The 18,578-nt window shown below is 42.7% G+C and overlaps 1 protein-coding gene across 2 annotated transcripts; it reads left to right on the top strand.

The window, feature by feature from the left end:
• The first annotated feature begins 1,419 nt into the window (after window positions 1-1,419).
• Kcne3 (potassium voltage-gated channel subfamily E regulatory subunit 3) lies at window positions 1,420-15,142 on the top strand. Of its 2 annotated transcripts, XM_021243188.2 has the most exons (3): window positions 1,420-1,601; window positions 7,235-7,381; window positions 13,365-15,142. In XM_021243188.2, exon 3 carries the CDS (start codon window positions 13,405-13,407, stop codon window positions 13,726-13,728), a length of 324 nt encoding a protein of 107 aa, XP_021098847.1. In that variant the 5' UTR covers window positions 1,420-1,601; window positions 7,235-7,381; window positions 13,365-13,404; the 3' UTR covers window positions 13,729-15,142. The 2 variants fall into 2 exon arrangements, with proteins under 2 accessions (XP_021098847.1, XP_021098848.1); XM_021243189.2 differs by lacking the exon at window positions 7,235-7,381.
• Window positions 15,143-18,578: the final 3,436 nt, after the last annotated feature.

The raw sequence follows: 18,578 nt of genomic DNA, 5'->3' as shown, positions 1-18,578 counted from the left end.
AGATGGGCAAATACTCTCAATAACTGTAATAAATAGTCCTGTGGAGTAAATCAAGGGCCAGCAGTATCTGCGAGGGAACTCTAACTGGCCCAGAGCTATTTCTTCAAGGCTAGTCTCTCAAGTACCATTTGTATCTGAGTCCTCAGAAATCTTGTTCTTAAAAAATGCTGATTTCTGGGCTCCACTCCAGAAATCTAGAATCAGAACCCCTGGAGTGAAGCTCAAACATCTACTTAATTAAACAAGGTCCCTAAATGATTCTTTGGCAGACTGATAATTGAGACTGCATGCCTAGAGGGTCAGGATGACTTCTCTGAGTGGTAACTTCCAGACTGAGAAGGAGGGATAGCTAAATCAAAACATGTGACCACAGAAACAAGATGGAAGTAATGTGTTTTGATGGAGATGAACAATTTTGTACAAAATGCACACCCTTTAGTAGGTCTTTTTAAAATGATAGCTATTCTTAGATACTATATTCTGAGGTTCTGTGATTGAGGGTATATGCCTCAGATATCCTGTAGATTTTTGTTTGCAAGGGAATGAGAGGGGTGGCCTGTATTTATTAATTATTGTAAGGTCCTAGGCTGGTAAAGAGGGTAAAGGTTCCTTACAGAGACCCTGGGAGGCTGTTCCTGTCTGTATCCATTCCTCTGGCGCTGGCCTCCTGGTCCTCATTTCTCAGCTGTCCCTGGCTGCTTCTTTTCTCTGGAGCCTGCAGCCACAAGCAAGGAACCATCTGAGAGGCTGGTGAATGGAAAACGAAGAGTGTTCTGCGACAGATCTCAGTCAAGACCTGGCTGGATACAAGTTAGTTAGGTATGTGAGGGTCTGCAGGGGCAAGTGAGACACCTGCTGGGTTACGGAGAGAGGCGGGTAGTGGATTCTGAGTCTGAGCTCTGCCACTGACTTGCTTGGTAAGCATGGACAAGTCCCTTCCCCAATCTGGGCGTTTGCATTCTGTCTGCAAAAGAGGGTTTGTTTTAGGCATTTTCTCTGGTGATCCTCTAGTTTTAATATTTTGAAGGCAAAGAACTCATCTGAGCCCAACAATGAGCCCATCAAGAATGCATGCAAGAACGGTATTCGTTTTACAGCGAGGAAGCCAAGACCAAGGGAGGAGCAGCGACTTGCCCACCACCAGACAGCCACGTGGGAGCAATGCCTGTTTCCACTAGCACCCGGCGCTCAGCTTCGCCTTCTGAAGATCCGCTGAAGCTGGTCTAGCTCAGGCGAGCCTAAGAGAGTGGCATTTGGTCTAAGGTCCAGGAAGCAAGCGTTGCAGCAGGCGGTGCAGGGGACTGAAAGGTTGGAGCCGACAACCGGTTGGGGCCAAGGAGCGGGGCGGAGGCGCCAGAAGCCAGCCCAGAGAGAAGTGGGTGTGCTGAGACGGGCGGGGCCGGGGGAGGGGACGCCCCGGGCAGGGGAAAAGGGAGCCGACTCGGGTGGGGGCGCCAAGCTGCAAAGGGTGCAGGGCTGTGCTGGGCGCCGCGGAGTTCCAGAGACGGGCAGAGGGCAGAGAGGTGCAGTGCCCAAGCCACCCTCGAGCAGAGGGAGCAGCGTTCAGCGAGCAAACGGGAGCCCTCGGAGACGAGGTGCAGGTAAGGCTCACTCGCAGGGTTGGGAGAGCTGAGCTGCAGCGAGGAGTAAAAATGGAGAAAGGGTCTTCCTAACTCCCTTCTGAGGACCAAGGCGCTTTCTGGAGAGGCCAGACCCAATAGGGGTGCAGTTCAAATACTGTACTGAGCGGATCCTCCCCAGGGCGAAGAGGAGCGATCCCAGGGCAGCATAGGGGCGTTAGGAGCTGGGCTTCTTATAGGCTAAGCCTGAAACCACTGCGGGGAGGAAGGGGTTTGCATTGGTTCTCCTAGGGTCTCCAAGGGCGACCTAAAGCATCTCCGTGCCTATAAATATGAACGCAAACACCTGCTGGTCCGCGGCTAACGCACAAAGAACAGCCCGGGACCGGAGCAGTCTTCTTGCTTGGCCAGAGTTGCTGGCACTGTAGAGTTGACTTGTTCCATTGTGACTCTCACACTGTCCGACATAGATCCAGGGAAAGGATGGAAACTTCAGGCATCTTATGCTAACAGTAATACAGGTCTTGCCTGAAAGTAGGAGACTTGAGGTCTAGTTTGTAGGTTGTATAAACTTGTGCATATCATCTGCCCCCTCTGGTTTGTGTTTTCTTTTCCTGGGTCACCATCTGTATAATGGGTCTCCTGCTTCTGTTGCCCATTTACCGCATGGGATGTGAGGGGAAAGGAGGACTGAACTGCGAGTCTCTCATCTAGAAAGTAATTAGTTCAGTCCTCATGTGAGAGCCCACTTAGAGTTTTCCTCTTAATCCCCCCCCAACTCTCTACCAATTTTTTTTTCTACCAATTTTCATACTAGAAAACTAAGGCCCTGGGGTAGATGATTTACCTAGGGTCACATCAAGGATCAAATAATTAGAATCCACATTTCTTCACTCCTGGATCAGGGCTCTCTCTATTTCACCTACAAAGAGATATTGTAAATGTAGAAACTCCTCCTTATCTCCTGTCATCCAGCCACTTTCTCAGTTCCAAATGAAAAAAATCAATGCTAGAAATGGAAACCACTTTCAGATTTTCTTCTTCACCTCTTGCAGTGGAAACCAACAACCTTTGAAATCCATCTCACTTTACATTTCTCAAAGCATTATTTTCAACTATGAACTAATATGTGGGTGCTCAAAATACCTTCTAAGGGGGAAAAATCTACCTTACTGATGAGGAAAATGAAGCCCAGAATGGAGAATAAATTTCACCAAAATAGATGTCTAGATATATTGGTGAAATAGAGGCAGAAACCCAGGTCTCTTGATTCCTAGGATTACAAATAGTACCTCTAAAGGGTGAGGGGTCTCAGGAATAATCAGAGAGGGTAGGAAATAAGGAAAGCTTCTTAAAGCGGTGTTTCTGAGAATCAATAGAGTAATAAGAACCCCAGCTTCTTCTGAGGGTAGGAGACCTGGGTGGGAAAGGGGGAGATAAGGATGGCTGTTCTTGGAAATATGGGATAGGGGGAAATATGGAGAGAGAAAAAGAAATAATGTGACCAGGATGCCCATCAATTTTCTCTCATGTTTGTAGTTTCTATAACACCTTCCCATCTATTGTCTCCTCCAGTTCTCATGTGAGGTAAGCAGGGCAGAGATAATTGTCCCCATCTTATAGATGTGGTTCAGAGGAAATAAATGCAAGGTCACAGTTAAACATACAGCCAAGATTGGAATCATGAAAGAAACCCTTGAAAGGCAAAATCACAGCCAAGACTGGGACTTGGACTGTGTGTACGCAAAATGTGAGGGTGTAAGCGGCCACACCCTGAGTTGGTACACAGGGAAGAGGGCTGCAAAGCCATTGCTGGTGTGTTTGGGGGCCAAGAATGTTTGCCCTTTGGATTAAATGAGGTTCAAGTGGAGGGAGTGTCTGGGCTTCTGAAGGAGGCTCACAATGCCTCCTCTTCTAACTCACCCCACCTAATTGAGGCAGCTTCTTTTCTTTCCCAGACTAAGTGGAATCTGTTTTGGCCTGCCCTTGAAGTTGCTTTCCTTTTTCTTTTTTTTTTTCAAGCATTGTAAACCATTTTTATGAATGTATGTTATGCACTTGCACTCCAGTAGGGATGCCCTTAGAGAAAATGTTTTGATTCATTCATTCCTGAGTGCCTGTTAAGGGAAATCCTGTTTTTCCTAGGGCCTGATTGCCTTCAGGCCTGGGGAATAAAGAAATGCATGAGGCACAGGTCCCTGCCCTTATACCTTACAAGACACACACACACAATTTCAGTGCAGCATAGTGTTCTAATAGGGCTTTGGATAAAACCTTTTGGGAATAGATAAGATGGAGAGACTCATTGGCTAGGGAGTAGAGAAGGATGTGTCTCAGGAGAGAATCTAAAGAGTTGACACTGGAGCTAGGACCTGTAGGATGAGTACAAGTTTTCTGAACAGATAAAAAGGCAAATGGAATTCCTGCCTAAGAAAACAGCATGAACAAAGGCAAGAGACATACAGGTGCAAGGAATGTTTGGAGAATGGCCAAGAATAGCTCAATATCATGGCCACAGAACACTAGGAAAACTATAGAGTGATGGGGTTAGTGTCAGGGTCACATCCAAAGGAGTTAATGATAATCAGAAGAGTTTAGATCCTTCCCTACAGGTAAAAGAGAACTTATAGTAGAAAGATCTGTGGAAGGAAAGTCAAGATACCTGGTTTCTGGTTCCAGCTCTCCCTGTGCTGAGCTGTGAGACCCTATGCTTGTGATTTCCTTAACCAGGGGTTGCACTGACAATGTGATTGCTAGCAACCCTTCCAGCTCTGATTCGATTCTTGTCTCCTCCCAATTCAGTATTATTACTCTGTCAGCTCCTCCCCCACTCCACTGCTTTCTAGGCCACAGCAGTGACAAGACCTCTGGGGGGTACAGTGTCAACATTATACATCCTTGTTGCTTTTGGATCCCCTGCCTGTTTTGTAAGACATTTTCTACCTGTCTTTTTTAAAATAATTTTTTATTTTATGAAGAAAACCCAAAATTTCATAACAAAATAATAAGACAATAACAATAGTAAATACACTGTGTATCATTTTCAAAGTAGTTACTCAGTACAAGACATAGACAAAAAAGATTCTCTTTTAAAGAAACAGATAATAGCACAAAACTTTCTTTTCAATAAACTAAGAGAAACTAGTAGTACAAATGAGACAAATTAGTATATATATTAAAATATTTTTAAAACAATGGAATGGGTAATTTAGGGAATTATTTGAACTTCTCCCTCTACATGCCTTTGTCTACTTCAACTCCAGGCCCTTAAGATATTCAGAAAGAGTAGCTAAAAAAACAATGGGGAAGTACAAGAATCAATGGTGGGATTTCACTTTTCTCCAGAGAAACCTGAAAGATAATCTTACCAAGATATTCAATTTATCTTTTCGATCATAGCTTTATGCCCCAGCCCCCAAGTTAGAAGCTGGGCAAGTTCAAGTCAAGTACATTTAGTGAGAGCTGTCAATGTAAGGGAAACAGCAGGAACAGAGTATGGAAGAGAGTAAACCTGAGGATCAGGAGTAGGGCTGGAGTGGAGAAGCTGTAGAGAATGAGACAGAGGGGGAGGCTAACTCTCTTCCAAAATGAGGGAGAAGGAGGCTATCTTCTAAAACTCCCCTTACTGGATTCTCAACTAAGATTGGCAAAAATGTATACTGCAGGAAAGGGCAGTTAAAATGAAGTTAAAGAAGAAGATGCCCATGGCTTGAGGACGTTGTGTTTAGTGTGCTATGCAGCTCAGATGTGAGGCAACACTACCATTGGTAGTGGAAAGAGCTGCTAAACAGGACCCCTGAAAATCTGGGTTTTCATCCACACTCTGCCACTTACTGGCCATGTTATTTTGCACATCAGTTTTCCCAGTACAGGATGGACGTGTGGGCCTAGTATCCAGATTGTAAATAATCTTTAAAGTCCTTTGCTCAGTAACTCTTTGCCTTTCTTCCAAACTGATCTATCTCCTGTTTTAAATCAAGGGCTCTCCAGGGCAGGAGTCTGTCCCCTCTATGTAGGGAGACTGACTCAATCAATGACTCAAGGAGCTCAAGAAAGAGGAGCAAAATGGTGGCACATTCCTGTAATCCCAGCTATGTGGGAGGCTGAGGTAGAAGGATTGCAAGTTCAAGGACAGTCTGGGTGATTCAAGGGCTGGGGATATAGCTCAGTGGTAGAACACTTGCCTAGCATGTGTGAGGCCTTGGGCTCAGCCCCCAGTACTAACAACAACAAAGCAAAATGCCCAGTGTGGCTGACTGCTATTTTTTTTTTTGTATGGGGGAACGAACTTGGGACCTTGCGCTTGAAAGGCAGGCAGCAGAACCACTGAGCTAAATCCCGGGTCCTGCTGACTGCTAATTTGGGAGCCAGAGGCAGGTCATAGAGAACCAACTTGACCCTTCATCAGCTCTCTGCCTCTCCTGACCAAACCAGGATGCCCTTGAACCCAGGCCTGTATCCTCACCCAAACCCAGAATCTAAGGATGTGTGCAGCCTCTTTGCTCCTTCTTTCAGAACCACAAACTTCCAGTCTACCTCCCTTGGCAGGAGGGCCTGATGGAGGAAAGGTTTTGTTAATTTTTACTTCCTTTAGTGTCCCTACCTCCACTTTCCATAGTCTGTCTCTTCCCCAAACTAGATCATCCTGGCAGGTGAGCTGCAAAGAGAAAAATGAATAAATAAGTCAGTTTTTTTAGGCTGGAATATTAGGTATAAATCAGTCCCAGGGCTCAGGAATACCTAAACTGTGAGGAAAACATCTGTAGCCATCTCGTGGGATTTGAGGGACTCTAGAAAGCTGTCAAAGTGCCTCTCCCATCTGCCTATCTAATCCCCAAGATCTTAGCATAGTTTTAGTATTTGTACTGTCACCGGATGTTACAGCTGCCCAGAGCCCCTTCATTTCATAGAAGCTGAGCCCAGGAAAGGGAAGTCACATCCCCAAAGTCACACAAATAGCAGCTGAATCAAGACAGCTTCCTGGGTTTCCATTTCCCTCATTGCAAAATGAGGGCACTAAGGCTAGGTGGACTATGAGGCCCTTTTAGCCTCTGCTCTACAAAAATAAGACATCTACCATCATCTGTGGCATACCTAGCACCACACGCTGCATAAGATTCTGCTTTAATTTTCACAACAAACTGTGCTACAATGTTAATAGTGTTACTTCTGTACTATATTTATACCTGTCTGTCCCAACAGATTTGATTGGTAACACATCATTTTTTCTAACAAATGCCAACTGCCCTTTTACTGATCACATCATTCCCTTGGGACTCCAGAAAATTCCTTCCAAGGCACCAGTATCTTTGAAAAAAAGAATGTTTTGGGCTACACGATTAGCTGGTCTCCAAGCAGGGGTCTATATGTTAAACTAAGGTTTTTCACAAAGTTACCCAGTTAAGACATTGTGACCCTGGAGTTGAGAAACAGCAATCAGATACCCCTTGGCCATTGCATGGTTCCTGTAACTATAATCCTATGCTGGCCTGACCCAGCTGTTGCAGGAGGGCAAGGGGAAGTGGGAGGGGTCAGAGCCCACAGCAAAACTATTGCACAACCCTTAGGAACTGCCCTTGGGCAGTCCACTCTGGTTTTGAAGTTTGTTCTGCATATCTAGTTCCTTCCATTTCTGCCTTCTCCCCATTTTTCAGCTGTAGGCTTTTCCAGCAACCAAAGTCAATCCTGAGACCCTAGATGTGTTCAGAAATATCCTGAAGAGGCTGAGGGACTAAAGAGTCTTGAGGTGTCCACAAGGAGATTCATGAAGCTGTCTTGCTGAGGAGTTTCCCTGCTGTTGGGTGAGTTTTCCAGATTGAGGTTGCCCTCTCTTTACCCTGCCACTTAAAACCTCTTTTAAGGACACCTCATGATAGTGACGACACTGAGGAGTCAATTTTTTTTAAAGTACAATATATGTATTTGCATCTCAAATTTTAAAAAATTAATTCTCCACAACATAATAAAAAAAATGTATGGCCACGCAAGCCTTGAGGAAAGCAGGGCAGGAATGATAATCTTTTTATTTATTTTAATTGTGGTACAAAAATACATAACAAAATTTGCCACCTTAGTCATTTAAGTGCATAGCTCAGTAGTGTTAACTATTTTCACATTGTATGCTACAGATCTCTAGAATCCACCTTGCAAAACTGAAATTCTATACCCATTCTGCTACAAACTCCTGATAATGATCTTTTCTGATACAGAAGAAAACTGAAGCCCAAACAAGGAAAGTGACAGGGAAATTGAGATCCTACCTGTCTGTCATCTACCAGTAAATTTGTCTGAGGCCCCTTCTTCCACCCTCATGTTAGCCATCTCTCCCCCAAATACCTCTCACATCTCACATCTGTCCCTGCTTCCTACTTTGCCATCCCCTCTGCCCTGGCCCAGGAATCAACATCTTACCCATAAACAATTTCAAGCCTCTCGTCATTGAACCTCTTGACTCAGTTCTTGTCACTCTCAGATAGTGTTCTTTCTAAGCATGATCTGATAATTTTATCCTTTTTAAAAACACATTCAATTGTACTTTGAAAATCCAACTACAGGACAAAGTTTCAGCTCTGTAGCATAGCACTCAGGGTCCTCCATGGTCTGGCTCTTGTCAGTTCCTCCAGTCCCACATCCTGTCTTATCCTTTCATGCACCTTACACTCCAATCTCTATGCTGCCTGCCTTCCACTCTTCTAAGCATTTTAAATACTTTATTTATTTCTCTTTTTTTTGGAGACAGAGTCTCACTGTGCAGTCCAGGTTGGGCTTGAACTCACAGTGATCCTTCCTCAGCCTCCTGAGTGCTGGTATTATAGGTGTGAGCCACACACTTGGCTCTTGTACTTTCTTGTTGACATATCTCTGTTCATCTCTTTCCTTCTCTACCTCCTAAAAACCTTGAATCTCCATTTCAAATGCCTTCATCACTGTGAACATTTTCTGACCCCTGAACAGAATTCATCACTTTTTCCTGTAAGTCTCAGTAACTCTGGCTTGTCCACTGCATCAACTTAGATTATAAGCCCTTGAGTATAAGGACTGGCTTTGAGGCTCCCCAAGGTCCCAGCACAGGGACTAGCCCAGATAAATAATGACTGGCTGAGTAATTAAGTCATTCCTCTCATTTTGCTGCTCCTACTTGCTGTTGCCTACATCAGGGAATACACAAATTTCTTGCCAGTCAAGAGGAGGAACAGATGAGAACCTATGTCCTGCACCTTTACTTAGCCCTTGTTTTTTTCCCTTCCTTCCTCCAGGTGAGAGAGCACAAATACTAGATGGCAGAGGGCCCAAAAGGTCTTGCATGAAATGTGGGCCATTCCGTGAGGGCTGCAGTATTATTTGGATTCTTCCCTCTAATTTCTGCATTCATAGAGCCATTCATAAATATTTATCACAGTCAGAACCATCATCTTCATTTGGGAGAGAGACTTCATAGTTAATAATCATTGTTAACTTTGGTTGTTGACAGTTCTACCTAATGAAGGAGGACTTTGGAACCATACAGTGAATTGTGGATGTTTGGCTGCTAGAGAAGTCCTGAAAGTAGACTTTTCAGAGAAGAATAACACCTATGCAGTCTCAGAGTAGTCTTCTGGGAAAGGAGAGCACCCTGCCATTCTTGAGGCAATCCTCTGGGAAAATACCCAAGGGGTCTTAGGGTGGTCCCTAGACTTAGGGGAGAGACATAGCCCTGCTGACCAACAGTATGTGGTCTGATGATAGCTTATTAAAAAAAAAAAAGAGTACAGCCACACATTGCCTTATATATAAGTGCTAGGGGAAGGGAAAGTCTTGATAATAACACTTGAGGAGTATCACTGAGGGATGGGGAGCCCTGGATGAAGACTTCCTGACAGAAATAGGTATGAAGCCTTGTTGAATGGAAATGACATGTTTTTTCAGAGACAAGAATGCAAGCTGTCTTAGGATGTTTTTCTATCTGTTCTAAGAATCCTTCAGAAGAAAGAAAGAGAACATTTATTATCACCTATGAAATGCCTGGTACATAGTGACTTTGTCTCAGAAGGCAGAACAGTTAAGGCATCTGTGTCTTTTCTCCCCAGGGCAAAAAAATCTCAAGCCAGACTGAGCACTCCTTTAACCCCTGTCCTCAGGCACAACCTGTTCTCTTCTTCAGTGTCAGCAGCGGTCATCAACCTCTCTCTGCTCTTCCAGCCATTCTTTGCCAACAGAATTTCCCCCAAGGAGTTATGAATACCTAAAGTATTTGGGACCTAGGAGATTTAGCAGGTCAAATGAATCAGCCTCTGGCTCTAGATAAATGACTAAGCCACCTTCTAAATGGTGTCTGTGGAGTATAAAAAACAACTATGCTTAAAGGGAGGGATTGTTTATTTTTGGTGGTGCTAGTGTGAGTAAATTGAGGACCTCACACATGCTAAGCAAGGGCTCTACCAATGAGCTACATCCCTAGCCTTGAAGGGAAGTTCTGACAAATGTCTTTTTTTTTATTAAATTTTTTATTGGTACATTGTAGGTATACAACACAATTACATTTCTCATTGGGAATTGAACCTTTAGATAATGCACCTTGGTTCTTATTTTTTCCCCATTCCTAGCCCTCCCTTCACCCCGTCCACCCTTCCCTATTTACAAAGACTTTATTTCCATTTTTTCCATTTCTCATCATTTTTCCTTTCCCTTCTTTCCTTTCCCCTGCCCCTCCCACTACCCCTACCCCTTTGGACTTTTTCTTCCTATTTTGCATTATCGATTATTTATTCTAATCATTGGTACATTTTAGGTATACAATATAATGACATTCATCATTGGAAATTTGCACCTTTACATAGTCTCTCTTGGTTCTTATTTTTCACCCTTGCCCAGCCCTCCCTTCAACCCCTCCATTCTTCCCTATTTACAAAGATTTTGTTCCTATTTTTCCATTTTCTCATATTAATCCCATTCCCTTCTATCCTTTCCCCTAGCCCTCCTACTTCCTTCCCCTTTGCCCCTTTTCTTCCTATTTCACATTACCTATTATACATTTAGTCCTTATTTACACTTTCAGTTTCTCACACCAGAGAAACTATTCGGTATTTATTCATGTGTGTCCTATTTATTTCACTTAAAACTATCGCCTCAATGTGCATCCACTTAGCTATAAATGTCTCTAATTTCTCATTTTTTATGGCTGAGTAGTACTCCATTTTATAAAAAAACCACATTTTCTTTATCCAGTCTCCAGTTGATAGGCATTTGGGCTGTTTCCAAGTTTTAGCTATTACAAACTGAGCTGCTATGAACATGGGCACACATATATCACTGTGGTATGATTCTTTTAATTCTTTGGGGAAGATCCCCAGCAGTAGAATAGCAGGGTCAACTGGGACTTCCAGACCTAGTTCTTTGAGGTATCTCCATACTGATTTCCATAGTGGTTGCACCAGTCTACACTCCCACCAGCAGTGGAGCAGGGTTCCTCTTTCCCCACAGCCCTGCCAGCATTTGTTATTGGTTGATTTCATGATAGCAGCCATTCTTTCTGGAGTGAAGTGGAATCTCAGCATTGTTTGCATTTGCATCTCTCGAATGACCAGTGATGTTGAACATTTTTTCATGTATTTATTTGCTATTTCTACTTCTTTGTCTGAGAAATGTCTGTTCATTTCAGATGCCCATTTTTGGATTGGGTCTTTAAATTTGGGAGGTCTGATCTTTTTAAGTTCTTTACAGATTCAAGACAGTAGACCTTTGTCTGAGGAAGAGCAGGTGACGATTTTTTCCCACATTGTGGGTAGTCTCTTCACATTGCTGGTGGTTTCTCTTGCTGTGCAGAAGCTTTTTAATAAGAAGAGATCCCACTTGTTGATTGTTTGTGCTAGTTCATGGGCAACTGAGGTTTTGTTCATAAAATCTTTTCCTACACCGATGTCTTCAAGGGTTCTACCTAACCTCTGTTCCAACTGGTTCAGAGTTTCTATTTTAATATTTAGATCTTTAATACATTTTGATTTTAGTTTAGTGCATGGTGAGAGATACAGGTCTAGTTTTAATCTTTGGCAAGTTGAAGCCCAGTTTTTCCAGCACCATTTATTAAAGAGGCTATCTTTCCTCCAGTGAAGGTGTTTGGCTCCTTTATCGAAGATGAGATGGCTGAATGTGTCTGGCATTGTTTCTGCATCTTCTAATCTGTTCCACTGGTCCTCAAGTCTGTTTCTTTGCCAGTACCATGCTGTTTTTATCACAGTAGCTTTGTAGTATAGTTGCAGGTTGGGGATTGTGATACCCCCTGCCATGTCTCTGTTACCTAGAATTGCTTTTGCTATTCTGGGTCTCTTCTTGTTCCAAATGAATTTTTGGATTTTTTTCTCAAGGTCTGTGAAGTATGCTTCTGGGATCTCAATTGGAATTGCATTAAATCTATATAGCAGTTTTTGAAGTATGGCCATTTTCACTATATTAATCCTTCCTCCCAGGAGCAGAGGATGTCTGTCCATTGTCTGATATCATCTTCAATGTCTCTTTTCAGAGTGCCATAGTTTTCAGATAAGAGGTCTTTGATTTCTTTCCTTAGGATGATGCCTAGGTATTTCAGTTTTTTGGATGCTACTATGAAAGGAATTATTTGCCCTATTTCTCTCTCAGTGAGTCTGTCATTGGTGTAGAGGAAAGCTATTGATTTTTGTGTGTTGACCTTGTAACCAGCTACTTGACTGAATTTGGTTATTAAGTCTAGAAGACTTTTGGTGGAGTTCTTGGGGTCTTCTATATAGAGTATCATGTCTTCTGCAAATAATGACAATTTGACTTCTTCATTACCTATCTTTATTCCTTTTATTTCTTTCTCTTGTCTAATTGCCATGGCTAATGTTTCCAGAACTATATTGAATAAGAGTGGTGATAGTGTACATCCTTGTCTTGTTCCTGATTTGAGTGTGAAGGATTTCAGTTTTTGACCATTTAGTATGATATTGGCTGTTGGTTTTTCATAGATGGCTTTTATTCAGTTGAGGTAGAGACCATCTATTCCAATTTTTTGTAGGGTTTTTATGATAAATGCATGTTGGATTTTGTCAAATGCTTTTTCTGCATCTATGGAGTTGACAAATGTCTTCTAATGGTACCACATAGTCCTGCTCAGAATTGAGATGGAGCAAAGGAGCTCTAAGCTGGCCTTCAGAGAATAGGACCCTATTTTGGCTGTACCTCCAGCATTCTCTGTGGTCATGGACAAGCTACTTATCCCTTCTGGGCCTCAATTTCTCTATGCATAAAACAGAATGTGTTAGATTAAATAATCCCTAAGGACATTCTTGCCTAAAGTTCAGTGACTTATAGAATCCAAAGAAAGGAGAGTTAATATGAGTTACAATGATCAGGAAAAACTTTATTCCATGCTTATTTACTTCTTTTATTTTTTGCAGTACTGGAGATTGAACCCAGGGTCTTCTCACTGAGCTACATTTTCAGTCCTTTAAATTTTTTATTTTGAGACAGTGTCTCACTAGGGTCACTAAACTGGTCAGGCTGGGCTTGAACTTGTGATTCTTCTGCCTCAGTCTCCTAAGTGCTGAGATTACAGGCATGAGAACTCATGGAGTGCTGTCACGAGTGCTTGTATGTAGCACTGAGTAAAATAGACATAGTCTTTGCCTGCACTGAGGTTGATATCTACTGTAGAAAATGTACAAAAAAAGTATTAAAAATAAGTATTAAGAACATCTGTGATATTGAGATTCTAGCTGGGGTCTGAAGAGTGGGGAAGTCATTCAAGCTACAGGTAACAGAATTCATCCCCTCCCTCTTTTCTCTTGCCAGAGAATCCTGCAATTCTTCCCCCACCTCAATTTTTGTGGCTATGGAGACTACTAATGGGACTGAGACCTGGTATGAGAGCCTGCATGCTGTGCTAAAGGCTCTAAATGCCACACTTCACAACAACTTGCTCTGCCGGCCAGGACCGGAGCCAGAGCTAGGACCAGGGCTAGACAACCAGACTGAGGAGCAAAGGCCCAGCCTCCCTGGCCGTGATGACAACTCCTACATGTATATTCTCTTTGTCATGTTCCTATTTGCTGTCACTGTGGGAAGCCTCATCCTGGGATACACTCGTTCCCGAAAAGTGGACAAGCGTAGTGACCCTTATCATGTGTATATCAAGAACCGTGTTTCTATGATCTGATGCAAGGTGGCCAGGGATGGTAGAAGATCAAGACACTTGAAGATTGTCAGCTGGGGCCTCCAGAACTCTCCTATGGACACAACAGACCTCAGGTTCTCTAAGATCAACAAGAAACAGTGTGTTAAGAGAGGTCATCGTTTGGGTGAGATGGGTGGAGCTGGCAGACCTGGACCTGGTGGATAAGGCTTTTTACAGGCAAAGACAGACTTTATAAACAGTGGGAGTCCATGAACAAACATATAGAAGTATGACAAGATAATATCCAATGACTGGTACAGTGGTTGTGGTACTGGTAGCTGGAGGTTGAAGGAAGAGAAGGGTGAGTTGTAGCAGAGGGAAATGAAACAGGAAGATGCTCTAGGGACACTTTTTTTTTTTTAACTTCAACAACCATGAGATCATCCCATATCACAGATAGGAAATCTGAATAATATTAGTTATTTTAATTCACATTTTACATTTTACAAACATATTTCACAGTTGTGATTTTACTTTCCCTTCAAAGAAAGTAGAGCAAGTGCCATGGGCCCCATTTGGGCCAGAGTGGTGCCATGATTAGAACTCAAGAGGTCTGGTCTCCTTGTCCCGAACTTCTCAAAACTCAGAGCCACAAAGGTATGAATCCAGATCTGAAGCCTACACAATTCTAGGAATTCTTTTTAAGAAAAAGAATTCATAATTATCTTGCTTTTTCAAATATTACAAAAATGTATCTTCATTTAAAATGTGGCAAGGGCTCGTCCTAGAACTTTAAGAAGGAGCCTGTATAAGTGCAGGACCCTGAATGTTAAGTCTTATTAACTCTGTGGCCTATGTGTCTCTTGAGCCACGGCATAGTGCCCTTCTCAGCCACATCTGCAGTCATGAGGTTTTCACTACCTCTGAAGCAGCATTTTCTACTTTGATTGAATTCTGTGAGAAGTTGAGAAGATTATTGCCATATCTAGGTGATCATCATATTAAAAGATACAGAGTGTGATAGGCAAGGTACATGGTTCAGTAGGAGAACCAGCCCCGACTCTGGCACTAATGTGGTGTATAACCTCAGGCTGGACACCTCTCTGGTTCTTTTTCTTATTTACACAATGAAATAATTAGACTTGGAAGTCTTCAAGGGAGCCTATCAGTTCTGACCTTCATATACATTAGCTTGAACCATATAAAACCGCTGTGTTTGTAGGTCCAAGATAACGGAATAGTTTCACGTGGTTCAATCTAATTCATGCAGTGTGAGAGTAAATTCGTTACGAGTCATTTCCCCAAATCCCAGACAGGAACCACCCACTGTTTCATTTGTCTGATTTCATTTTACGAGATCTCTATGTTGTCCCCAGCAGGCCTCATTGTAACATACATATTTGTTGTATATAGCAAAACTTTGAAAGAATATTTTATAGCAGTTATCTCTGTGGAATAGGGCTATGTGTGATTTTTCCTTTCCACTCTATACATGAGTGTGACATCTGACTTACCTGGCCATACGTATATGATTTATACAAAGGGGGAAAAGCTACTTCCACTTTGAAAAAAGTAAAAATAAACATTTCTGTGTTCCTGAAATGGAGGCCCACCGAACACATTCACCTCCTGACAGGCAGTTATATAGAGTCCTGGGAAACCTGTGCCAAGCCCCATGTGTGCTCCCTCTTTTTGAGGGAGAAAGTGGAGACCTCCTTAAAGAGATATGAGATACTGGCAAGACAACAGATTTTTGGTTTTGCTTTTGCTTTTGTGAGATGAGGGTCTTGCTGTGTAGTCCAGGCTGTCCTTGAACTCACTATGTAGCCCAGGCTGGGTTTGAACTGGCAGCAATCCTCCTGCCTCAGTGCTGGGATTACAGGCATGCACCACCACACCCAGGGTGAGACAAGAGATTTTGAAGTCTATAGCTGATAGGATTTTAGAGACCACCCACCCCCAAATCCCAAATAAAATATGAAATGCAATCAAGGGTCAGAGTGAATGGTCAGCTGACGAATTCTGTAAGGGTTTTGAGAAATGAGATTGAATAGGCCTAGAAGAGTCAAATAAAGGTAAGCATTGACCCAGACTTTGAAAGATAAGGACAGAGCCAGGCTTGGTGGAGTACACCTGTAATCCCAGCACTCAGGAGGCTGGCCATAAGTTTGAGGCCAGCCTGGGCTACATAGTGAGTTCAGGGCCATCCTGAACTACAAAGGGAGAGCCTGGTTCAAAAAACCGAAAAAGAAAGATAAGGACAGACCTGAATAGGCAGAGTGAATAAAAGAAATAAAGGAAGTCTGGTGACAGAAACGTGAGGGAAGACTAATGAGGGCATGTTGGCTGGGGAGACAGCAAATAACAGGCCCAGTATGGCTGTTCCATGACTTCAGGGTGCCCATGTCTGGTGGAGGCAATACTCCACACACTTCTCATACTCACTGGGCTTAGTATTTCTTTTGCTTAAATTACAGAAACTCAATGTACATTAGCATAAGCATAGACGGATTCATGAGAAGTATGGGATAGCTCACAAATTCAAAAGAACTGCAGATATTAAGGCAATGTATCTCAATACTAAGGGTTTGACTAATAAAAAAAGGTTAGGATCTTAAGGAGGTATATTTAAACGTTCTAATATGCGATGACATAGGCACTCCCTTAAGTCTTCCCTCAGGTCTGTGCTCTCCAGTTATCTGGGAGCTTTGTCCCACTGTCTTACACAGCCCATCAGATCTTTGTCTGTGCAGTTTCTGCCCTCTGCTGGCCATGTCCTAGTATATTGCCTTAGGCCCCAAGCAAAACTTCAATAATCATTCATTCAACCCAACATGTATTGAGTACACACTATATGCCAAGCATTCACTTAGAAATACTTGGAATATATACACAAACAAAAAAATAAAAAGAATTTCTTGCTCTAATACTTTAGAGCATTTGCTATATGTCTAAGCACTGGTCTAAACATTTTACATTTTTATTAGCTCATTTAGTTTTAAAAGCCCTCATAATGACCCTGTGTAGCAGGTTATGTCTTTTTTCCTTTTGATACCGGGGATCGAACTTAGGACCTTGTGTTTGCACGGCAGGCGGCAGAACCACTGAGCTAAATCCCAGGCCCCATGCAGGTATTTCTTGTGATTACTTCAAAAGAGTCCAGTTGTTTTTTAATCTAGTTGCAGGTATATCCAACCTGCAGTCCACTGTTTTTCTACCCTCTTTTTAAAAATATTATAATTTTTAAAGTTTTAAAGGACATTTATTACCTATATTCATTAACTGTCTTATATATTTTATATGTGGCCCAGGACAATTCCTCTTTACTCGAAACACTGAGAGGGACACCCGACACGTGCCTGGCAAGTGTAAGGTCCTGAGTTCGATTCTCAGTACCAAAAAAGAAAAAAGAAAAACTGAGAGGGAAAAATGGCAGGGTACAGGTTGGATGTGCTGATAGTGCTTTCAGAACTCACCTTCAACCCAGTTTAGGTCCTGTGGCACTCATAGCCCAGAGTGTAGTTCTGAAAGTCCCTAGAAATGAATGAGGAAATGACTCAGGAAAATGAGGAAGAGTATTAACACCAGTGGCCTGATGCTGAGTTCCCTAGAAACTGAATCTGAGATAGCATTTATTGATGATGAGCATTTTGCAGGAAAACACCTGCAAAGAAGAGTAAATTAGACCAGGAAAGGAAAAGAGCCAGAATGTGTCTAAGGTCATGTCTAGCCCTGGTTTAATGCACACAGAGCTGTTACATATGGCTGGGATGTAAACCACATGGAAAATGTATATACTTTTTTGAGGCAAGGGATCTTTCACATCCTCAGATCAGTCAGTCATTGATTATGAGCTATTCTGTCAGGTCAGGGGACTAGAGGAGGGCTGTAAGGAAGTTGCCATCAGCTGAAGATAATTCTGTGGAGAAGAGTGGTAGCAATGAGTTATTGAAAGATAGCACAGTGAAACCAAGCTAAGGAAGAACTCTTGGAGATTAGTAACAGCTTCATTCCTGGGGAAGGTTCTGAAGCTCGGTATTCTCTGTCTCTCTCTCTCTCTGTCTCTCTCTCTCTCTCTCTCTCTCTGTCTCTCTCTCTCTCTCTCTCTCTCTCTCTCTGTCCCTCTCTCTCTCTCTCTCTCTCTCTCTCTCTCTCTCTCTCTCTCTCTCTCTCTCTCTCTGACTGGGGATTGAACCCAAGACCTTAACACTGAGTTACATACCTAGCCCCTTTAAAATCCTTTTTTGAGATAGATTCTTGCTAAAATGCTAAATTGCTCAGGCTGGACTTGAACTTGTAATACTCCTGCCTCAGCTTCCCAGAGTGCTGGGATTACAGGTGTGTACCACCATGCCCAGCTCTAAAGCTCAATTTTTCTTTTCTTTCTTCTTTCTTTCTTTTCTTTTGTTTGGTTTTGTTTGTATGGTTGTTGGTTGGTTATTTTTTTGAGACAGGGTCTCACTATGCAGTTATGCAGTTCAGACTGGACTTGAATTCACTATGTAGCCCAGGTTAGTCCCGATTTTGTAGCTATCCTCCTGCCTCAGCCCCTAGAGTGCTGGGATTACAGGCATGTGCCACCATACCTGACTCCTAAAGCTCAACTTTCATCACAGAGTTGGTACCACCCTTTGTGGCTATCCTTTTTCTACTTCATGTGGGAGTAATAAAGAAGGACACACCAAATAAAGAACAAAAACAAGATAAGTACCAGAAAATATGATGCTCAAGAAGAAGAAAGGCAAGTATTCACAGATGTGTCTTAGAAGAAGTGTGATTTCTGGTAGGATATGAAGAATTGGTAAGATTTAGTTAGAAGGTCCAATATAACATGGTCCAAAGCCAATGTTCAAAGTAGGGAGATGGCTGTGCTCTACTTGGTTATTCAGGGA

Source organism: Heterocephalus glaber, unplaced genomic scaffold (assembly GCF_053883595.1).
Source record: "Heterocephalus glaber isolate CG9 unplaced genomic scaffold, H.glaber_assembly_v1.0 deba00001428, whole genome shotgun sequence".
Lineage (NCBI taxonomy): Eukaryota > Metazoa > Chordata > Mammalia > Rodentia > Bathyergidae > Heterocephalus > Heterocephalus glaber.
This window is presented reverse-complemented; position numbering and strand designations above follow the sequence as displayed.